Genomic DNA, 26262 nt, shown 5'->3' with positions numbered 1-26262 from the left:
TGATTTTTTAACTCTTTGACTGGGATGATTTATCATGTTTAAAATAATTATTTTCATATTTTTATAATTACCAAAACAAATTTTGTTACTCATGCAAGAAAATCTTTAAAAACTCCTTTTGTTTATATCACTATGGTGATATAAACAACTGTGGTTTTACATATTACCACATATAAACACAAACATTTTGTATAACTATATTGCCTATTGCTTTTTATTTTAATTTCACCTGAGGCCATTACTAGGATTTCGTATTTTCTCTGATGCTTCAGCACTAAATATTACCTGAAAAAAAAAATATAAAAAAATATTTTAGTGTCATAAAGAGTTAGGCCTAAATGTTTAATATTTAAGCTCATGCTTTCAAATTATTTGATTTGTATTATTTTGTCTTGAAAGCATTATTAGACAAAAAATATTAACACCCTCTAAACAAAACATTAGTAATTATTTCTTTATGAAACTGGGAAAAAAAAAAAAAAAGGTTTGTGATATAGAAAGATTTTAATGTATATTAACATTGATAATTTAAATTTTCTAAATTTATAGTAATTTAACTTGACTAATTAAAGCTTCTTACAGTTCCATGACCATTAGCCTCAAAGTAAATACCAATGTCAAACTCTTGAGCTTTGTGGTGTAGATGTTTTACACCAGTTTTTGCTATTCCAACAGGAACATTCTAAATGAATTTTTATATGTATATGTATATGTATATATTAGTGATGTGCCATCGGCTAATGCTGATTGTGGCTAATAACAGGTTTAATGTACTTATTTAAGGGTACTATAATAATATTAAGGATTTAAATTACATATTTAACATGTACCTATTCATCAGAAGTGATTCAACCTACTAGTCTATGCTATTGATAGCCAGCAACCAATTAATCAGCTTAACCATTGGCCGATTAATCGGCGGATGACATGGGTTGATTAATAGGCATTGGCCGATGCATCAGTATCGGCTATTAAGCCAAACCAAACTGGTGCATAGACACACCTTATATATACAAGTTGCATACCTAATATTAAGATATTACCTTTATATACATACATTAAACCCTATAATTAGCCTCAATCGGCCTTTGCCGATGGCACGTCACTAATATATATATATATATATATATATATATATATATATATATATATATATATATATATATATATATATATATATATGTATATATATATATATATAATCAGCTGTAAAAAAAAAATGTTTCATGTCTTCCACAACTTTACATTTAAATAAGAAAAAAGCATTATGGAAATTCGTCCATACCACACAAATGTAAAACCTAGGATGTTAAACGTACAGTCCCTGGCCAAAATTATTAGATGGACTATTAAATTCTATAAAATTTTAATTAACCAATGATACAATATTTTGGTGAGCTCCCTTACCAGGAGCCAATATTAGAGCTTTAATTCTGCTCAAACTGCTATTATTACAAGACTGTACTGCCTCCTGCATTTGAGGATAATGATTCCACGCATCTTTTATAAAAGTTGTGTTTTGCTTGAGATCAAATCTGAAACCACTGCTCTCTTCATCAGCTACCACACGTTTTTAGTAGGGTTTGTATCTGTGTTATTACCAGGCCAATCTAACAAAGAGATATTTTTCTCTTCCCAATAAGCTTTGACACACCCTACTAGTTAACAGAAATTCTGTTTTGCATCAAAATGAATGGATTCTCATTTTAAAATCATTCTCTGAGCTACAAAACCAAACCATTTTGTAAGACTTTGTTATACTAATCTTGTCTCTTTACATATTACCTTGTACAGACATCCAGCACCCTTTCCACTGATGACTAACCAGGTCATCACTTTGTAGGGTGCTTAACAGTCTGAACAAAACAGCCATGATTAAACTTTTTTTTTTTGCCACAATGCAGAGAGGTTATTTCTAAACTTCTAATGTGCTTTTATTGCTAAAGCAGACCTGTTAAAAAGCAGACTTGTTAAAAAAAAGAAAAATATTAAACATCCTTAAAATGTTCCAATTGATTATTCAAACACTGCACACAAAATAAACAAATAACTATGAAGTATAAACCTGCAAAACAAATAAACACATCACATTAAGAAAAAGAAATATGCCTCAACTGATACATGAAAGAACATGGCTGAAGCCAGTTCATATTTGTTTAAGTTCATTTACCAACATTTTGATATAAGTAAAAAACATTGCGATGCCATACTTAAAAATAATTTCAAATCAAAGTATATAAAAAATCTCTGAAATAAAAACCGACTACATGTATGTTCACATGTAAAAGCATTGCAAAACATGCAATTATTAAAAAGCTATAGAGTGTCTAATAATTTGGCTAGGGAATGTAAATGAAAAAACTTTTATACATATGAAAAAGTATATATACTTATATTTTTATATGGTTATTTATTCCTGCAGATATATAAATATATATACACACAAAGATATTTATATACATATATATATATATATATATATATATATATATATATACATATATATATATATATATATATATATATATATATATATATATATATATATATATATATATATATATATATATATATATATATATATATACACTGAGGCATATTCGTTTAGACGCATCAATTTTTTTCTCTCTAGCTTAATTTTTTTCTTTGTATTGTCAACTGATATGCATGCAAGTTATTATCAAAATAATTGTTGTGTTGTGGGCTAATAAAAACCACAAAATGATTTTTTCTATGTGTCTTTAATAACATGAGAGTATGTTTGATATACAAAAGCATGTTTTTTAATTGGAATATATCTATAGACGCAATCAGGTTAATAACGGTAATTATTGATTTTTAATCACTTTTACATAAATAAATTGATAAATTTTAGTGTAATTTGATCTTTTGCTCTGCCAGTATCATTTTTATTGCATTTTACGAAATGCCTAAACAAAAGTATTTGACAGGTGCTGAAAAAATACAAATTTATATCGTGGCTCAGAAATCTCACCAGCACTTTCTATACGAAAAATAGCAAGAAAAATTGGAAGATCTGACCATGTTGTACGAAACTACATTGCAAAAGGTGACAATTACGGTGTAAAAAAAGCAACAAACGGCAACAAAGTATTAACAAATCGGCAAATTAATTGAATTCGCTTCAAAGCAACCAAAAATAAATTGAATGCAACACAAATAAAGGATAAATTATTATTGCCTGTCACCAATAAACATGTTGCACATATTCTACGTACAACACCAAACGTAAAGTGGAAGAAACTACACAAAAAACCAATGTTAAAAAAACACCATAAAATTGCTAGATTACAGTTTGCTAAAAACCATATGCATTGGACTCATGAGTGGCAAAACGTAATATTTTCAGATAAAAAAAAGTTCAATTTAGATGGTCCGGACTCTTACAGTTGTTATTGGCATGATCTAAGAGGAATAAATGACCCACAAACAAAACGAAATTATGGAAGAGGAAGTTTAATGGTTTGGGGTGGATTTTCTTATTCAGGAAAATTGACTCTGTGTTGTGGTTTACCTAAAATGAACTCGATAAAGTATACAGAAATGTTGGATGATGTTCTCATAACTTATATGGATGAAAATATGGACGATAATGCCATATTTCAGCAAGATAATGCTGCAATTCACACATCTAGGCATTCTATGAAATGGTTTAAAGACCACAAAATCCCGGTTCTGGAATGGCCAGCTTGTAGCCCGGACTTAAATCCAATCGAGAACGTGTGGGGAATGCCATCAAGAAAAGTTTATGACGCTAAAGCAGCTGGACACCAATTTAAAACTGTTACTGAGTTAAAGTGTAAAATCCTTGAAGCATGGTCCGAGTTGGATCAAACTACACTTCAACAACTAGTGGAGTCAATGAAAGGCAGAATTTTTGAGGTGATCCAGTGTAATGGAGGACATACGCATTACTAATTTCCATCTTTCAATGTCAAAAATATGACTGCGTCTATAGATATATTCCAATTAAAAAATGTACTTTTGTATATCAAAAATGCTCTCATGTTAATAAAGACACATAAAAAAAATTTTTGTGTGATTTTTATTAGCCCACAACACAACAATTATTTTGATAATAACTTGAATGCATATCAGTTGACAATTCATAGAAAAAAATTAAGACAAAGAGAAAAAAATTGATGCGTCTAAACGAATATGCCTCAGTGTATATGTATATATATATATATATATATATATATATATATATATATATATATATATATATATATATATATATATATATATATATTTAAACAACTTCAAAAAGTATTCTACACAATAGAGTGCTCAATGTTCTTAAAAGAACAGAGCAATTATATTAGTAGTAGAAAATCACTTAACAAAAATTTTTTCCATTTAACACTGTGTTTCATCAACAAAGATTCATCAGAAATGGATGATCAAATTAATAAAACTTCAATTTATACCAAAAATTAAATTATAGGAAGTTGCAAATGTCTTAACCACTGTAAATTTTCACACATTTGTGGAATTTGCTGACACTATTATAAAAAGAATTCTTTAGAAATGATTACTTATGCTATTTTTTTAAAATGTTTTTTTAAAAAGGGTAGTTAATGTAAATATTATTTGAACTCATTTATTTTATAGTTTTTTAGGAGAAACTTATTTTCGTGCCTACATTTAGAAATTAATTCCGATCTTTTGTTTAATAAGCATTCTTGATTTGCATGTGTAAATATTTCAAATTTTTCTTGTAGGCATAGTATGCATTTTTTGGAAATATTGTTATATGCAGGCGCTGTTTTAAGGATTTAAGGAAAAAAAAAAAAACATGACTGCTTTGATGTAACAATGGGCAGTTATGACGGAGCAGAAATTTGTAAATTTGTTGGACTATATATTTTAGATTTGTTAAGTAAAATAATCAATATAAAAGATTTAGGCCTTTATCGCGACGATGGTTTAATAGTAATGCGTAGAAAATCTGGTCCACAGCTCGACAAAATTAGAAAAGATATTATAAAAATTTTAAAAAATATTGGCTTTCAAATCGAAATAAACATAAATTTAAAAATTGTGAATTTTCTTGATGTCACATTTAACCTCTCTGAAAATTCATATAAGCCTTTCAAAAAACCAAATGATGAACTATTATATATTAACATTAACTCTAACCATCCACCCCAAGTTCTAAAACAAATCCCGATTTCAATTAATAACAGACTAAACCAAAACTCCTCAAATGAAAATGTATTCAATTCCTCTAAACGAATATTTGAAGATGCCCTAAAAAAAAGTGATTTTGAAAATTTTGAACTAAAATTTGACCCTGAAAAAAAGTATACAAAAAAACAAAATAGAACTAGAAATGTAATTTGGTTCAACCCCCCATATAGCAAAAATGTTTCTACTAACATAGGAAAAGTGTTTTTAAAATTGGTCAATAAGCATTTCCCGCGATCTAATAAATTACATATAATTTTTAATCGAAATACAATTAAAGTTAGCTACAGTTGCACAAAAAATATGGAAAGAATTATAAAAGGTCACAATAAGGCTTTGTTAAACAAAAAAGAAATCCTAAGTGAAAAAACTACAGAAAATTGTAATTGTAAACAAAAAATCAATTGTCCAATGAGTGGAAATTGTTTATCAAAAAATGTGGTATATAAATGTGTTGTTTCCTCTAAGAATGTACCTGATAAACAATATATTGGCATAACAGAGGGTGAATGGAAAAAACGTTTTGCCAATCATAAGCAATCTTTCAAGAATAAAAAGTATTCAAAAGACACCATGCTGTCAAAATATATATGGGAATTAAAAGAAAAAAATATTGATGATTTTATACTGAATTGGTCTATCCTTAAAACAGCGCCTGCATATAACAATATTTCAAAAAAATGCATACTATGCCTACAAGAAAAATTTGAAATAATTACACATGCAAATCAAGAATGCTTATTAAACAAAAGATCGGAATTAATTTCTAAATGTAGGCACGAAAATAAGTTTCTTCTAAAAAACTATAAAAATAAATGAGTTCAAATAATATTTACATTAACTACCCTTTTTAAAAAAACATTTTAAAAAAATAGCATAAATAATCATTTCTAAAGAATTCTTTTTATAATAGTGTCAGCAAATTCCACAAATGTGTGAAAATTTACAGTGGTCAAGACATTTGCAACTTCCTGTAATTTAATTTTTGGTATAAATTGAAGTTTTATTAATTTGATCATCCATTTCTGATGAATCTTTGTTGATGAAACACAGTGTTAAATGGAAAAATTTTTGTTAAGTGATTTTCTACTACTAATATATATATATATATATATATATATATATATATATATATATATATATATATATATATATATATATATATATATATATATATATATATATATATATATTGTGCAGTTGTGGCGCAGTGGTTAGAGCGCTTGCTTTATAAGCAGGAGATCCAGGTTCGAAACGAGCTCTGGACAAATTTTCGCGTCACGGTAAGGAAGGAGGCGTGACCTTCCCGGTTAAATGCACTTCCGCGGTGCTCTGTGACAAGACCGTTAGGACTTCTTGGGGCACCTAAAAATAAAATTAAAAAAAGATATATATATATATATATATATATATATATATATTAGGGCTTGCAAAGTTAACGCGTTAAAAACGCGTTAAAGCGCTAATAATTTAACGCAAGTTAAAAAAATTAACGCAGATCAAATTTTCTAACTCATAAATTTTTTTGGCCATTAGATTAGATCATAAATTTTTTTGGCAATGCTAATTTTGGTTAGCATCAAAAAATCATTTTTGAGCAATAAAGAAATTTCTATACCACTTTCTTATTTCTAATCAATGTTTATTCCTGTGATGACGCCATTTTGTTTTATTTGTCTCAATTATGTCTCTCTTACCTTATACTTTTTGTTTTGGAAATTGTTTTGATCGCGTTGTTGTTTTGTCAATAAATTTATTAAATTTCCAAATTTTTAATATCTTATCCTGATGAACTTTATTTGTTAATAACTTAAATTATGGGTTCAAACGGCAATCAATCTATCCTCAACGGAGCCTTTATTTTTAAAGACGAGTCAAAAAAATTGGTTATCTGTAAATATTGTTCCAAAGAATTTGCATATCACCGAAGTCTTACAACGCTTCAGTATCATTTGAACAGTAAACACGTGTTCTTCGCAACTACTAGTAAAAATCAAAGCAAGATCGCGAGTTTGTCAAAACAACTTACAATTGAGGACAGTATTAAATCACAAAAGGGCGTAAATAAACAAATTTCTGCAAATAAATCAAAGGAAATTACGGAAGCCATTGTTTGCTGGGTTGCAAGTAGCTGTCGACCACTCAACATTGTTACAGATCCAGGTTTGACGAATGTCATTCGAACTGCAACATCCGACTACAGTTACAATCTTCCCTGTCAAAACACAATTAAAATAAAAATGCAAACACTCTATGAAGATGAGAAGAAAAAAAAAATAGACCTCATAAACATGGCTACTAGTATAGCGATTACCTGTGATCATTGGTCTTCAATGGGTAATGTCAGTTATCTTGGTTTAACATGTCATTTAATAGATAACAACTGGATGTTGAACTCATTTGCCTTAGGTGTTCATCAAACATTGGACCGACACACAAGTGACAATGTTTCAACCCACATCAGAAATATTGCAGATGAATGGGGATTATTTGAAAAAATATTTTCTATTGGTACTGATAACGGTAGAAACATTGTAAAGGCTGTATCAAGTTTTCCCTTCAAACATCTTCCATGTTTCGCACATACCGTTCAGCTAATTATAAAATCTGCCATTGAGGAGACTGCATTTGACATAACACTAGCTAAATGTCACAGAATTGTTGGACATTTTAAACATAGTCCAGCAAATAATATGGAATTACATGAAAATCAGATTGACCTCGACCTGCCACAAGAAAATCTAATTCAGCATGTTGTTACAAGGTGGAATAGCATGTATGATATGCTGAGACGTATGTTGAAACATAAAAAAGCCATCACAGTAACACTTGATGAGCAAAACCATCACTTACAGACTTTGACAGAAAGAGAGTGGGAAAAAATGGAAAAAATTGCTGATGTTTTGCATCCATGCAAAGTGGCTTCAGAATTGTTAGGTGGTAATAAATACGTATCTAGTTCAGTGGTTTTACCAATTATATGCCACTTATCACGTGAAATGATTATTCAAGATGATGATCCTCGTTACATCGCGCTATTTAAAGAAAAATTTGTAAATGAAATGGAGCGCAGATTTAATGATTTTTTGAATGATAGTTGGTTGCAAATCTCGTCAGCATTAGATTCAAGATTTAAAAATTTATCGTTTATAGCTTCAAATGAAAGATCAAATGTCTGGCAGAGATTATTGAAGCTTCTTGAATCTGTTCCAGACCTCAAACCAGTATCAATAGAACAAGAACCAAAAGAGGTGAGCATTTTGTAGTAATAAATTTGATGGTTTTTTTTAATTGAATAAATCTAATGGCATAATAATGGATTCAAAATTGCATTTATCAAAATAACCTTTTTTATAGATAAATTCTATGAGTACTATAATATTAATTGAAATAGTTAAATATTATTTATATGGTAATATTTGAATAATTATTTTGCAGCAGGCATCAGCAATAAATCTTAAAATGGTATTCAATCTACCAGATCTGGATGAAGTTGATTCCCCAAGTGAAGATGAAGTGAGTTGATATCGAAAAGAACCCTGCGCAGACAAGCACAGATCATCTCTGCTGCCAGATTCATTGAACATGTTATTATGTTTAAAAGACTGGCTTTAAGAAATTTTTTATTTCAAGTTTTTCAAATATTTTATTTTTATTTGTTTATTAGAAACAGTATAAACTATAATTAGAACTTTTTTATGATGTTTTATCATTTGCATGTAAATAGATCAAATGATTTTTAAAACTTTTCATGTTTGTTTCTTTTATTTATTTAAATTATAGTGTTTAATTAATCGCGCGATTAATTATGATCAAAAAATTTAATCATGCGATTAATTGCGATTAAAAATTTTAATCGCATGCAAGCCCTAATATATATATATAGATATATATATATATAGATCTATATCATGCGCGGAGTGTTGCTACATCAACTATCTTATAGCCTGACTCGCAAGGGAGTGCTTCTACATCGACTACAATTGAAATCTAGCGTATTCAAAATAAAAATTTGCGGTCAAAAATATTATTTAAAACATTTATTTTAAATATAAGGACATAAACACAATTAAAGAATTATGTAAATCCATTTTGTTGCTGGTCCAAAACCCATTCATTAATCGATGAAACGATGGAATATCTCCTCTTTTTGCATGTTTGGTTTTTGGCATTTCAGAAAGATTTTTTTTATTTTTTCGCCAGTCACGCACAAGCTTCTCATCAATTTTATTTTCTCTGGCAGCATTTGAGTTATTATTGATGTCAGCAAGTTCAACAACTTTAAGTTTAAAACCAGCTTCTGACTTTGTTTTATTTTTGATGCACTTCAGTTTATTATTTGATACGAATTAAAAATATTCAAATAAATTAAAACACTATTTGAATATCCTACACGGTTGGGTGGTTGTAAATAAATGATTTTAATTCGACTTATATGCGGGTCAGAAAAAAATTTCTGACCCGCATATAAGTTGAATTGCTGTTTTAGAGTAAATATTTCATCCAAAATTTCTCGACTTATACACGAGTATATACGGTATATATATATATATATATATATATATATATATATATATATATATATATATATATATATATATATATACATATATATATATATATATATATATATATAAATTATATATATATATATAAATTATATATATATATATATATATATATATATATATATATATATATATATATATATATATATATATATATCTATATATATATATATATATCTTATAGCTTTTCATAACCAAGCATTGGATTGAGAATGGTATATTTGCGGCCCTGTGTTGAACTCTTTCAAGCAATAAAATTTTCTGCTAGATTTGGCAAACTGCTGGAATGGGAAATTTAATGTAAGGTCACACAGCTAGTATAAGTATTACTCTCTACTTTCAAATGCACTTTAAAATCAATTTAGAACTTTTGAAGTTTTGTTAACATGTACTTGTGTTTGATGTTTCCAACTCATATCCGGCTGTACAAAAATACTTAGATCTCTCTCTAATACTCTGTTTGAGAGGTCATAAGTTATTCCATTTACATTTATTGTGTATGTGTTGTGTATAACAATTTCTCAAAGAAAATGTACACACACAGATATTTATGGAGATTTAATCTGATGCCGAACTTCTGCTGATATTAGAATTAAAGTTGACTCTTTTTTAAACCAAGAGAAAAAAGAACAACAGAATTTACTAAAATGAAAGTTTAATTACACTTACTAATTTTTTAGTCAAATAATCAGTAGAGCTTCCATTTGCATAAGCTGTTTGAACAACACCTATAAAACAAATAAAAAATTAAATACCAAAAATAAATTGTTTCCAACGAAAAATAATTTGTGGGAATTAATATTACTCCAAAATATATTTTTCTATATAGTTTCTCTTGTGTATCAATAGCCAAATGGTCTGATGGCACAGTAATCAAATGGTCTGATGACATAGTAGTCCAATGGTCTAATGGCATAGTAGAATGAGTTTTAATACTCCTGTTTAGTTACAAATAAATTTTTTATAAAGACATTAACACAAACTATTATTAAAAGAATTATTATTAATGCATTTAGAAGTTTGGAAAAAACAAGTCTCAACAAAAACACAACATTTTAAATAAAAATCTTGAACAAAATATAATTAATATTGTTATATTAATTATATAAAATATATTGTTATGCAATAAGTCTATTCGTTTAACAATAAAAAGATACTTATAAAGATAAAAAATAAAAATTACACTTATAAAAATGAAAATTTTTAAAAATCAAAGCTAAACATGGTTTACACTATAAATTTGAGTCTTTTTCATAAATTTGAGAAACTGTGTGAAATTTATTAGGATATTTGTGACACTATAAATGTTTATTTAAATATATTACTTAAATACATTAACAAGAAAGTTAACCATTGAGTTATTCAGATATTTGTGACAAAGCAAAAAATTATGATTTTTAATTGCAAAGTAAAACAAAAGTAGCAATGATGTTTATCTGATTGAATAAACTAGATAAATGGACGTCACTCCTCTTCCATACTTTGATAATTATAGATGTGATTTTGATGAGAATGGATTACCTTTCACCACGCATGTTTGCATTTGTTGTATCAAATTTATTAACAACTGTTGCAAACAGTTTAGAAGATGTATATGCTTATATATGTGTATATTTATTTTTTATAGTTGATAAAAAATTTTTTTTTTTAATTTAATTTATTGGTTTTAGAAAACAAGTAAAAAATAAAAGCATGCAATTTTCTTTACTTTAATTTGTTTAAAAATAAGAATAATTTAAAAAACAAATTTAAAAGTATGAAATATAAATTTATTATATATATAAGTAAATATAATTATAAATATAAATAGATATATAGCTCATAAACTAATTTTTAACGATATCTTAACCTTAATGCAATGTTGAAAAATGTTTTTAAACAATCCATACCTAAATTACTTGTTAAATAATCCATACCTAAACCATTTGTTAGTTCAATACCAGCAATATTTAGCTTGTCCTTTATAAATGCAGCAATCTCAAATAAAAAAATTAAGAAAACTAAAACTTTTCAATAAACTACAATTACAAAATAACTTTCATAAAAATATAAAATCTACAAATAAAAATATACAAATTAACAATTAAAAAATATAAAAGAACAAAATTCTCTAGTAAATAATAATTCAAACAAAAAGTACCAGTGTTGCTATTTTATCACCATCAAGCAAGCAAAACTTTTTATCTAAAAAAGTTGTAAAAAAATATCAAAAGAAATTGTGCAATAATTTTTAAAAATATCCATAACAAAAAAAATAACAACAATAATAAAAGTAAACAACAAAAAAACAATAACCTGCATTAACATAGTAATAAACAATTCGATCTGCATCTCCATCAAAAGAAAGATAACGATTTCCCACAATCAGATTCATTCCTTTAATTAAAAAAAAAGAAAATTTTCTACAAGAAGAACATAAAAAAATATTTTTCAAATATCTATTTGTAAGCAGATAAAACAACATCAACTTTATAAGTAATTGCATAAAAATATGAGAAATTTATTAGAAATCTATTATTAGAAAGAAATTAAAATTTATCTTGGATTTTATAATAATAATAATAATAATAATAATAATAATATATATATACACTATAGCACATATAAATATACATTTGCCAACTGTTTTTGTCGATGTAAATCCTTTTTTTTTAGAAGAAAAAAAAAGATAATAAAAAAATCAATTGCTGCACCCAACTTAAACATTAAGACATTGTAGTGGCACTCCCTTGCATATTCTACCTAGATAGTCAGTCAACGTATGTACTGAAGCCTTCAATGCTACCTATTTCAGTATGACATCATCAGTGTGCGTTAGGGTGTCCCAAAAAAAATAATTTCTGTTTCATGTCATTCGACCTTTTGCCTCCAACAAAGTTTTGGATCAGTCTGATATTCTTTGACTTTAAAAACCTTTCAAATAGATTAAGCATTTCACAGGCATCTCCCATGATCCACTTCTCTACCTCTTCGACAGAAATTTCAGTTACCTTTAACAGGATCCAGCTCTGGGAACCTACTAGTTCAGTAAGTTTTGTTAATCTCATGATAATCGGTAGCTTTGGTTTCCCCATATGAAACTGCTCAGGGACATCATACTTGATCAACATCTCCCACATCTTCTTCTTTACCTTCTCTTCAACATTATTGTCAGCTAGGACCAGTATAACTAACTGTTCTGTTAAGTACCAAATATGTCACTACATGCTGACAAGAAGGGCCTTGTCCTAGTTTGGGTAGTAGTTATTGATAATATTTTTTAAATATACCTGAGTTCATGACAGGCTCCAAGTTGATAAAAATGAAACCCTGGTATAACGCCTCCTTAATAGAAGACAACTTGTTCACAGAGTTTCTTGTAGTCCCCCCTGTTAAATGTTCTTGTGGTCAATGCTGTCTTCCAAAACTCTAAGGCCTCTCTTAAAATGTTTTACAGAGATGATTCAACCTGTAGCCCATTCCAACTAAACCTGATGATCTTATCCATCTTGTCCACCTATTACTTGATGCTTATATTTTTGCCCTTATATTTTTTTTACCAATGAAAGCTTCCATAAAATAAGAGATGTGTAACTTCAACATGTGTTGCGTGCAGAGAAACCAAAGAAAAGAGATGTTGAGAAAATTTGTGAAAATAGCGCCAACAAATACTTCAGTATTGGAAGCAGTGGCGTTACAACATTACTCCTGGGAACAAAGCCAATCTAATTGGATCTTCTCCCTAAACTTTCCCACAAGTATCTGGGTAAATCTACCAATGCTGGAATCCCAGTTTAGATTTCTTAATTAGATGAGTTTGCAATACTTATTATGGAGCTTCAGAATCTTCCCTTAATAATATGAAGACAAACTATTTCTTAAGTTAATTAATTTCCTATGTATTGGTTACTTTTTTTCTATTTATGTTTGTATTTAACTATCATTTTTTTTGTGCTGAGTTGCTTGTTTTTTATCAACATAATTTAAAATTGCATTTTTTTTTATTTGACAGCAGCTCTGGAAATGGAAAGTTCTCCAAAAACAGCCTTGTTCTAAACATTCATTACAAGAGCAGTGACACATCTATGGTTGGGATCTTTGCATAATCCACCCTTGCAGATGAGAGCTATGCCTGGAAAAATTTGAGAACAAGCTACAACAGGCTTAGCAGATTTAAACTTTAAAGATCTTGGAGTTTTAACAATTTGTATATATCTAAGCATATTTCCAATGTTAAGGAGCTGGTTCATGGGGAACTGATTGATAAGATACTTTCGAAGAAACAGTAGCCTTTTGAGATTAATCTGAATTTTTCTCTTTTCTCCTGTATTTGTGTCTTTCTTGCGAAGACAACCCATTTTAAAAAATACTATGAAATATTAGATTATATAACATACATTCATTTATTCATTTCAACACCTCAAAAATTTAAAAAATATTTGACCAAAACTGAGTAATTAAACTTACCTTTTTAATTAACCAACAGCAACTTAAGTTGCTTTGTATTTTTTTTATAACAAGTATAATGCTTATAAACGTATCAAGAATCACACTTTGTTAAAAATAAAATAAGCAAATGACATGCATATTGTTTAGCCTTACTCTTAATTGCAAATGTTTTGTGTAATATGAGCAATTCTATTAATAACAAAATTCTCATTCTTATTTGATGCATGAAAATGAGGTTGTCATTTAATTAATAATTTAAAAATCATTTAATGAAGTTGTTGTGTTATTTTGGTGCTAAACAAAAATATCAATATAGAAGAAAGTTTTTTGTCTTTCTTACAAAACATAAAAAAAAGTAATAATAATATTGTTTAACTTGCATAGAAATTTAGTTTTCAAACTTTTTCTTAAGCATTTAAATCACAAATTGCTATACATTTATTTATATATTCAATATTCAGCCATCAATTATACATCTATCCCTTATCTATTTACGTATATAAATAGATAAAGGTTGGATGAATAATTTATGAATGAACCTTAAGAAAATAAGTAAACATGATGCTGAAAAAAGCCTCAATATATTAAAAAAACTTGATGCTGCAGCATTGTAGCTCATGCTATATCTAACATAATATCTATTTTTATCTGTTATATAGTTAAAAAAGTTTTAGCTAGAGTTGTGTCAGCTTACCAAAAAGTTGCTATATGGGTATGTTAGTGTTCTGTCTAAAACATTAACAGGGTGTTCACTCACCTGTAAGTTACATTATGTATGCATATGTTCTGTGTGAGCCTCTGGCCCAGTCTTAGCTAATCTGTAAGTAACTACATGTATGTATTCTTAATTTATATTCAAATTCTCTTGCAATGTGTTAGAGTACTGCTTACAGAAATAAATTCTTTTAACTTTAGGTCAGATTACTTTAGGTCAGATCAGATTAAATCACTTTAGGTCAGATAACTTTAGGTCAGATCAGGTTCAGGATCATCATGATCACCATGCTACTGGTAACATGTTATCAAGTACAACCTGCCCTGTTTCTCTCTGACGAGAATCTGCTTTTTTAGTAAAATGTTAGGAGAAGTTAACTCTTAGATCATTCAATTTAGTAAAGGCTAAGATAGTTTCTCAATAAAAAAATTGTTTCCTGCCTAGGATGATGAATTCTGGATCTTCTTGACTCTATTTATTTGTATTCGGTAGTGCCTCCATGTTAGTGACTATACAACTGCTACTGTTACCTTCACACAGGTTAATGGTTTTCAGACCGGCTGGTAGTAAGGTAGTTCTAAGAGAGGCTGATGAAAGGTAGTTCTGAGAGGGGCTCACCTAAAAGATATTTTTTTGTGTAGCGTATCTAGTTCCATAAAGTATTTTAAAACCTAAACATATAGAATGTCAAAACTAAAAAATTAAAAATCTTAAAAATAAAGTTTAAAATGCCTTTTTAAAATCTTTAAAATTGCTTATATCTTTTAAATTTTTGTTAAATTGTTAAATACTTTTGCTTTTGTGTAGTAAAAAACAGTTTTGTACATATTTAAATCTTTCTTATATTTTAAAACTTTTTTAATTTGACATTGATATTATTATTTCTTGTCGTCAATAATAATTGTCGAAATAATAACTCGTGAAAAGTAGTTCCAAAAGTTGATGAAAAACTAGACATTCTTTTCTACACATACTTTACATACACATTTACATTACTTTATTTTTTTTATCAGTAAAATGATTGCTTTAGTTTGCATATCTTTTTCATTGAAATTGCATTTGTTGACAACGCTATGAGCTCTGCTCTCTAAGGATACAACATTTTTAAATTTGAGCTTTAGAGACTGAGGTTAGATAACACAATAAATTAGTAGTGGTACTATTACAGTTGAGTAGACTGTTAAAGATGCTTTCAAAGTTAAATGTGGCATTTAATGATTCATAAATCTTAGATGAGAAAAGGGCATTTTGTATGCTCTGTTAGAGCTTTTATTTAAATTCAAAGTGGAGTCTTAAACAATTCCATAATACTCCGTAGAATACATTCTTTGAGTTTTGTATATGAATTTAAGCTTGCTAAGTTTATTTACTTTGTTTGAAGTTCTAAAAATCATACTATTAGTTTTTCCCTTATTCAAGTTCATTATTAAATCATTGTTACCAAAATAAAGAGATGTACATCTCTTTCTTTTGGTAACTCTACATAGAGTTTATTTAATCACTGGGATCCATAATTAGCCCTGGGTCCCATGTTATGTTAAGTTCTAACAATGACTTCAATAAATCAAATATTTAATCACTAGAAAAAAAATTTGCAATAAAATATATACAATACCTATTGCATTTTAAAAAAACCAGAAAAAAAAAAATTCAAAAAAAAAATTCAAAATAAACAAACAAAATATAGTATTCAATTAAGTTAAATCTTCCACGCTTCCATGCTCTTCCACGGTGCTCTGTGATAAGACCATAAGGAATTCTGAGAGCGCCTTAATAACCAAAAAAAAAAATTAAAAAAAATTGTTGCCCAACTTATTACTATTTTGTAGATAAAATAATTGGCTGCCTAAATTGACATCATTTCTCTCCTGGCAGCTATTTAGTCAGATTATTTGATGTTTGCAGCAAATGTACATTAAGCTGTATAAAATGCCAACTTACCCTATTTTTTTATAAATAATATTAAATAAGTGTGTTTTTTAAACAAATCTCTTTTCAATAACTTTTTTAAAACAAGAGAATTTTAATGATGGCTTGATATTGTCTTTTAGTTGAATGTTGAATGTATGAGTTTATCATAAATACGCAACAAATTTGAATAATACAATTGCTGTACCTGAACTTCAATAATAAATTATTTATGAAATTATTTAAGAAAATAATATTTTTAAGGTGTTGTAAGCAATAATTAAGCAGATTTCTGATCAAAGTAACCAAATTATTTAGTTATTAGGTTTAAAACCTAACATTAAATATTATTAGTAATAATATAATATTTAAATAATCTGTGGCCACTCTGCAGCTAGAAAGAAAACTTTTGCTGTTTGTTTTCAAATTTTGAATTGAAATTTAAACAAAGTTTGAGCAAAATAAAATTTTGAAAAAAAAAAAAGGCAATTAATTCACCATTTTCCCAATCAAAACTTAAAAAATCCAATCCACTCTCTTACTTAATTCTCTGTTCACACTTTAATGAAACTTGGTTAACGATTCTATTAAAATCTACTGTAAAATCTAAAAAACTAAAGCAGAAAAACTAACTTATTAAAAATATTTTAGAAAGTTAAAAATAAATGAAAAAAAAACAAGACAAATTAAATAACAAAAAACACTATGAGAATCCGTAAAATCCAAAAAAACTAAACAATAATTAAAAAGTCCTCAAAAAAACTTTTATTACATGTAATATCACTAGTTAGCATAATTAAGTGTTTTCAAAGCAGATTGGATCTGTTTGTACAAACTAAAATATATACATACATATGTAACACCAAAATATACATGCATATATAATATCATAAATACACACACACGCACACACACAGATATATATATATATATATATATATATATATATATATATATATATATATATATATATATATATATGTATATATACATACACATCTGATATCATATTTACTGATATTAAATCCATTAAAAAAATTAAAACATTAAATCCATAAAAAAAATATTTTAAAAGTACCTTTAGGAGCATTTTGGTGAGTTTTTACATAGTCAGCACCACACTAAATAAATTATAATTGCAGTGATAAAATGATTATCTATTTATTTTAATAAATCAAACTTATTAATTCAAAAACTCTTTACATCTTTATTAAGAGCAAAAACATCATCTGTTTTATCATTGTATAGTTGTATTTGAAGAGTACCATCTAAATGCTTCATCATTTCTAAAATCTTTGGTGCACCCACGCCATTAGCACCATCAACCATAACTGTAGTAGGTTCAGCCTCTTTACAAATCTTAAAAAAAAAAACATTTATTTTTATAGTGGCTTTTAGCATTAACAACAAGTTACAAGTTACGACACTTTTACGTTTATACATTTTTATGTATATTAATAAAAAATTACAAAAAACTACAATATTGTTAAGTTTTGCATAATAACAACAAGTTACAAGTTACAACACTTTTACGTTTATACATTTTTATGTATATTAATAAAAAATTACAAAAAACTACAATATTGTTAAGTTTTGCATAATAACAACAAGTTACAAGTTACAACACTTTTACGTTTATACATTTTTATGTATATTAATAAAAAATTACAAAAAACTACAATATTGTTAAGTTTTGCATAATAACAACAAGTTACAAGTTACAACACTTTTACGTTTATACATTTTTATGTATATTAATAAAAAATTACAAAAAACTACAATATTGTTAAGTTTTGCATAATAACAACAAGTTACAAGTTACAACACTTTTACGTTTATACATTTTTATGTATATTAATAAAAAATTACAAAAAACTACAATATTGTTAAGTTTTGCATAATAACAACAAGTTACAAGTTACAACACTTTTACGTTTATACATTTTTATGTATATTAATAAAAAATTACAAAAAACTACAATATTGTTAAGTTTTGCATAATAACAACAAGTTACAAGTTACAACACTTTTACGTTTATACATTTTTATGTATATTAATAAAAAATTACAAAAAACTACAATATTGTTAAGTTTTGCATAATAACAACAAGTTACAAGTTACAGCACTTTTACGTTTATACATTTTTATGTATATTAATAAAAAATTACAAAAAACTACAATATTGTTAAGTTTTGCATAATAACAACAAGTTACAAGTTACAACACTTTTACGTTTATACATTTTTATGTATATTAATAAAAAATTACAAAAAACTACAATATTGTTAAGTTTTGCATAATAACAACAAGTTACAAGTTACAGCACTTTTACGTTTATACATTTTTATGTATATTAATAAAAAATTACAAAAAACTACAATATTGTTAAGTTTTGCATAATAACAACAAGTTACAAGTTACAACACTTTTACGTTTATACATTTTTATGTATATTAATAAAAAATTACAAAAAACTACAATATTGTTAAGTTTTGCATAATAACAACAAGTTACAAGTTACAACACTTTTACGTTTATACATTTTTATGTATATTAATAAAAAATTACAAAAAACTACAATATTGTTAAGTTTTGCATAATAACAACAAGTTACAAGTTACAACACTTTTACGTTTATACATTTTTATGTATATTAATAAAAAATTACAAAAAACTACAATATTGTTAAGTTTTGCATAATAACAACAAGTTACAAGTTACAACACTTTTACGTTTATACATTTTTATGTATATTAATAAAAAATTACAAAAAACTACAATATTGTTAAGTTTTGCATAATAACAACAAGTTACAAGTTACAACACTTTTACGTTTATACATTTTTATGTATATTAATAAAAAATTACAAAAAACTACAATATTGTTAAGTTTTGCATAATAACAACAAGTTACAAGTTACAACACTTTTACGTTTATACATTTTTATGTATATTAATAAAAAATTACAAAAAACTACAATATTGTTAAGTTTTGCATAATAACAACAAGTTACAAGTTACAACACTTTTACGTTTATACATTTTTATGTATATTAATAAAAAATTACAAAAAACTACAATATTGTTAAGTTTTGCATAATAACAACAAGTTACAAGTTACAACACTTTTACGTTTATACATTTTTATGTATATTAATAAAAAATTACAAAAAACTACAATATTGTTAAGTTTTGCATAATAACAACAAGTTACAAGTTACAACACTTTTACGTTTATACATTTTTATGTATATTAATAAAAAATTACAAAAAACTACAATATTGTTAAGTTTTGCATAATAACAACAAGTTACAAGTTACAACACTTTTACGTTTATACATTTTTATGTATATTAATAAAAAATTACAAAAAACTACAATATTGTTAAGTTTTGCATAATAACAACAAGTTACAAGTTACAGCACTTTTACGTTTATACATTTTTATGTATATTAATAAAAAATTACAAAAAACTACAATATTGTTAAGTTTTGCATAATAACAACAAGTTACAAGTTACAACACTTTTACGTTTATACATTTTTATGTATATTAATAAAAAATTACAAAAAACTACAATATTGTTAAGTTTTGCATAATAACAACAAGTTACAAGTTACAACACTTTTACGTTTATACATTTTTATGTATATTAATAAAAAATTACAAAAAACTACAATATTGTTAAGTTTTGCATAATAACAACAAGTTACAAGTTACAACACTTTTACGTTTATACATTTTTATGTATATTAATAAAAAATTACAAAAAACTACAATATTGTTAAGTTTTGCATAATAACAACAAGTTACAAGTTACAACACTTTTACGTTTATACATTTTTATGTATATTAATAAAAAATTACAAAAAACTACAATATTGTTAAGTTTTGCATAATAACAACAAGTTACAAGTTACAACACTTTTACGTTTATACATTTTTATGTATATTAATAAAAAATTACAAAAAACTACAATATTGTTAAGTTTTGCATAATAACAACAAGTTACAAGTTACAACACTTTTACGTTTATACATTTTTATGTATATTAATAAAAAATTACAAAAAACTACAATATTGTTAAGTTTTGCATAATAACAATAAGTTACAAGTTACAACATCAAGTAAAAATGCTACAGGGTGGCTACTAAAAAGAAACTTTAAGTCTAACCTAAAATTTCATACCTATTGACAAGGCTTTTTTTCAGCCCTTTTGGCTTTAACAAGGTGAATAATATAATATAATACAACTTAAAAACTACAATAAAATGTATTCTAACATCTTTAGAAAAAGAAGACGCAATCAAAAACTAATCATTGGTATTGAATGAGAGAAGGAATTTTATTTTGTGTTTACATTTAAAGATTTCTCAATTCTTTTGTTGAGTAAGCTATCTCTTTTGTAAATTAATTTAAAATTTTTTTTTAATTAAAATTCTGAATTTATTAAAAACAGCATCACTTGATGATATGGTTAATAATCTTAACTTAATATTTTGAGGAAGAAATGTTAGATGAAGAAGAAATTTTGAGGAAGAAATGAAATGTTAGATGAAGAAGAAATTTTGAGGAAGAAATGAAATGTTAGAAATGTTAGGTAGAAAATTATATATATAAGAACAATGTTTAACTATTTTTTTATTGTCTACTAAAAAAAAAGTTGAAGTAAATAATGAATGTAAAAATAGAGGTCAAGAGAGAGAGAGAGCCTTCATAGGAAAGGCGTTCGGTCACACACCATATATGACCAGGTACACAGTATTTTGTTTTGACAACTTGGCCCCGGCGCTTTGCATGTTTTAATAATTTAAAAATGAGCTGAAAAAACTAAACTAAAAAGTAAATTAAAAATAAACAAACCATAAACTGAAAAGAGAAACAAAATCTAAATGAATAAAACAATTAAAAAATAAACCAGTAAAAATAAAAACATTAAATTAAATTAAACAATAAAACTTTTTAAATTTAGAAACATCTCAGTTAAGATTAAAGTTAATAATTAAAGTTAATAAAAATAGTGAAAAAAAAAGCATAAAATTAATATATCTTTTAAATTTAGAAGTGCCTCAATTAGAAATTCAAACATAATAATTTATTAAATATAGAAGCGCCTCAGTTAATAGATTAAAGTTAATAATGTTTTCAATATTACTAGGTTAGTGTAATACTTAGGATGATTAAACACTTAATGAGGCCACGACTACTTTATGACTCATTTCTTTATTTGCTTAGTAGGCATTTGAAAATATCAAAGTTTCCAATTTTTAAATAATTAAGTTTTGAAGTATTTAAGCTTGGATTGAATAACTTTGAAACTTTAATCTTTTCTAAACTCCATGTAGTGAAAAAACTAAAATAAAATGCTTTTACTTTTTCTAGTTTATCATATATCTATTTTATCATTAGTTAAGATTTTTATTTTTTTAGTTTAGTTTTGTGTTTTATATATTTTTTTTTTAATTTTTATTTCTTTTTTTAGTTTATGGTTTATTTATTTTTAATTTTAGTTTAAGTATACATTTGTTTATTCAGCACATAAGTTAATTCTTAATTCTAGTTTAAGTTTACATTTATTATTTAGCACATAAGTCTTTTTTATAAAACGACATTTTATTGTTATTTTATTAAAAGGATTATGTCAACCAATTATTGCCACATTATTATATTATCACATACTCATTTAATTAACAACTAAATTATTAAATAAATATAAAAATAATAAATAAAAACTATATATATATATATATATATATATATATATATATATATATATATATATATATATATATATAATATATATATATATATATATATATATATATATATATATATATATATATATATATATACATGCATACATACATACATAAATATGTCTACATACATACATAAATATGTCTACATATATATATATATATATATATATATATATATATATATATATATATATATATATATATATATATATATATATATATATATATATATATATTTATATATATATATGGCCTATATTATACACGACCGGATATGGTGCATAAATAGGCTGAAAATTAAAAGGCCAGTTTTTCAATATTATAAACTTTTGGATATTTAGTTCAAAACGATTAATGAAGTAAAATCTTTCTCAACATTTTCAAGTTGAAAATTTATTAGTTTTTTCTGATTTAAAATTTTTAGATTAATTTTACTAAAAAAACCAAGTATTTTTTGTAAAATTTGTAAAACTGAACTTTACATTTCAATTTCAATTTTTCTTATTGCTAACAAATAGCATTAAAATATAACATATTCCTAATGAGCATTATTCCTAATGAGCATTATTCCTAATGACTATTTTTATCCCAGTTTTTGTTGAGCATTTATGGAAAAATTACAAAAAAATACTAATAGCTAGTTTATTACAAATATATACAAAATATATATATACAAATATATATACAAACTCATATACAAAACATATCAATACAATATATCTATACAATACTTGCAAAAAGAGTTTTCACACATTTGTGGAATATGTTGACACTGTAATAAAAAGAATTCTTTACATTTGATTACTTCTGCTTTTTAAAAAAAAAAAAAATTCAAAACTATTATTATATATAACTATTATTTGAGTTCATTTATTTTATAGCTTTTTAGGAGAAACTTATTTTCGTGCCTGCATTTAGAAATCAATTCCAATTTTTTGTTTAATAAACATTCTCTGTTTGTATGTGTAATTATTTCAAATTTTTCTTGAAGGCATAGTAGGCATTTTTCGGAAATATTGTTATATGCATCCTAAAACAGCACCTGCATATAACAATATTTCCAAAAAAGTTACAATTTCTGATGAGTCATTATTGATTAAACACAGTGTTAAATGAAAAAAAAATTTAAGTGATTTTCTGCTAGTTCATAATTGCTCTGTAGAATGCATTTTAAAATTGTATTCTACAGAGCAATTATATATATATATATATATATATATATATATATATATATATATATATATATATATATATATATATATATATATATATATATATATATATATATATATATATATATATATATATACAGGGTGATCAGAAAGTTCTGGCACTCATTTTAATTAGTTCATTAGACTTAAGAAAATGTATTATTTGTCAATATTTTTGTTTCCATTTTGTTCCTATGTCAATTCTTAATCGTATTCAGGCATTTTTTTTTATTTAAATCTATTTTTTTTTTAGTATGAAAGTCACAAAAGACCATTGAGTTTCTATAGAGCATTTGTTCTTTAGTGGATGCACTGGAGCAGAGATAGCAAAAAGACTTAAAATTCCTCGAAGAACTGTCAATAACAATTTGAAACGTTTAAAGGAGACAGGCAGCACCCAAGACAAGCCTAGAAGTGGAAGACCACCGACATCAAGTAGCAAAATTATTATCAAAAAAGTGTGTGATAGAATTCGTTGAAATCCAAGCAGTTCGATGAGAAGAACAGCAAATGATTTGCAAATAGGTCATGAATCCCTGAGAAAAATATGCAAGGATAAGCTAAAACTTATCCCATACAAGATCCAAAAAGCTCATCTTTTCACAAACAATATGAAGAAAGTAAGAATAGAAAGATGCAAGCTTTTGCTCAAATGTTTTTCTTCGGCGCGCCACTCAGGAATTGTTTTCACTGATGAATGTTTATTCAATGTTGAAGCTTTCTTAAACCATCAAAATGATCGGATATTGTCCAGAAGTATCAGTGATCCAAACATAAAGGGTAGAATCGCTTCTCGTTCAGGACATCCGCAATCCGTTATGGTTTTTGGCGGGATAACTCTAGTAGTTTTTGTGGATTCTGAAGTTAAAATTAACAGTCAAAACTATTTAAGTGATGTCCTTATAAAAGAAGTACTTCCATGGTTCTAATCACACTTTGGTAAAGTGTGATTAGAACCATGGAACCACACAAAGCCCTGGACATTTTAACAGGATTCAGCTCCTGCTCACAAGGCAAAAATCGTTTAAGGGTGGTGCAAAAACAATTTTCCAGATTTTATCAGTGACCAAGAATGGCCTCCCTACTCGCCAGATCTCAACACGTTGGATTATTCCGTGTGGTCAGTTTTGAAGACCAAGGCATGTTCTATCCCTCATAGGAATTCGGACTCTTTGCACCGAGCACTTCAGAAGGAATGGAATAATCTTTCTCCAGAATACCTGCGTGCCGCAGTCGATGATTTTCCCAAGAGACTTAGGGCCTGTATCAAAGCTAAAGGCGGTTATTTTGAAATCTAATGTTGTAATGTGATTGTTAGTTGTTAGAATAAAGTTTGTTTTTAATCTTATTCACCTTTTTTAAATTTAGTCGTTTTTATGGCAATTTTACTATGTGCCAAAACTTTCTGGTCACCCTGTATGTATGTATGTGTATATATATATATATATATATATATATATATATATATATATATATATATATATATATATATATATATATATATATATATATATATATATATATATATATATATATATATGAATAACTATGAATGCATGTTTAGATAACATCTCTGACATTACAATTTAATATACTTAATATTAAGAGTATATACATTAAGGAAAAAAATAACCAACATGAAATGATGAGTAAACATAACAATACATAATCGAAAGTTTGTCTAATATTCAGAAACATCAATATTTGGCTAAATTTGTTTCGTTACTATAAGATATATAATCCAATAATTTTATTCATATTAACACAAATCACAAGTAAACTATACTGCACCATATTTTTAATAACAATTTTCTGTAAACTGAAATTTTTGTTTAAATTTTACAGATAAAAGTATAACCCTTGTAGTTTATTCCACACTATAATAACCCTTGACTATAGTAACATTCTTAAATAGCATGCTATGTGGAAAAATAAATGTGAGATAATGAATGTGAAATGGTAAATGTGGAGCATTAAATGTGAGATAAAAAAAAAAGATGAATATAAGATGATACGAGATATTAAATATGAAATAATAAATGTGAAATACTAAACTAACCATTTTTCTTAAATTTAGAAACGCTGTAGAAAACTTTTTATAATATCCTTCTTCAGTTGGTTCTCCATAGGATCCATTAGTATTGATGCAGCAAACTATATAATGTAACTGAGGAGTGGTCAGCAAACCTTAAATAAAATTGTATTTACTTTTTATTTTAATATTTTATCTAATATTTAATCACTACTATATACATTTTATACTTTTTATGTAAAATTGCAAATAAATATACCAAAATCATCACACTGTCCATCAAGAACTTTTACACCTTCCTTAACAGAGTTTACAAGAGGAAGACTGCTGGGTCTAAATAAAAAGAGAAATAAAACTGCTTTAATAAAATAAAGAAAAAGAAGTTAATAATTAATGTATTTAGAAATAAATGAAAAAAAATTAAATG

The 26262-nt window shown here is 26.0% G+C and overlaps 2 protein-coding genes across 2 annotated transcripts in view; one reads left to right on the top strand and one right to left on the bottom strand.

Annotated features, from left to right (window-relative positions):
• LOC100213529 (phosphoacetylglucosamine mutase) overlaps window positions 1–26262 on the bottom strand; it is a 43492-nt gene that overhangs the window by 5440 nt on the left and 11790 nt on the right. Inside the window, exons 6-15 of the mRNA XM_065793346.1 lie at window positions 26095–26168; window positions 25863–25990; window positions 18034–18189; window positions 17909–17951; window positions 12075–12155; window positions 11920–11963; window positions 11696–11756; window positions 10449–10507; window positions 581–682; window positions 230–285 (exon numbers count right to left, since the gene is read on the bottom strand). Of these exons, the coding sequence (XP_065649418.1) occupies window positions 230–285; window positions 581–682; window positions 10449–10507; window positions 11696–11756; window positions 11920–11963; window positions 12075–12155; window positions 17909–17951; window positions 18034–18189; window positions 25863–25990; window positions 26095–26168 (804 nt within the window). The remainder of the gene's footprint in view (window positions 1–229; window positions 286–580; window positions 683–10448; window positions 10508–11695; window positions 11757–11919; window positions 11964–12074; window positions 12156–17908; window positions 17952–18033; window positions 18190–25862; window positions 25991–26094; window positions 26169–26262) is intronic.
• LOC136077838 (E3 SUMO-protein ligase ZBED1-like) lies at window positions 7029–8761 on the top strand. Its single transcript, XM_065791990.1, has 2 exons — window positions 7029–8462; window positions 8653–8761. The coding sequence occupies exons 1-2, from the start codon at window positions 7029–7031 to the stop codon at window positions 8734–8736; spliced, it is 1518 nt and encodes a 505-aa protein (XP_065648062.1). The 3' UTR covers window positions 8737–8761.

Source organism: Hydra vulgaris, chromosome 03 (genome assembly GCF_038396675.1).
Source record: "Hydra vulgaris chromosome 03, alternate assembly HydraT2T_AEP".
NCBI classification, from domain to species: Eukaryota; Metazoa; Cnidaria; class Hydrozoa; order Anthoathecata; family Hydridae; genus Hydra; species Hydra vulgaris.
This window is presented reverse-complemented; position numbering and strand designations above follow the sequence as displayed.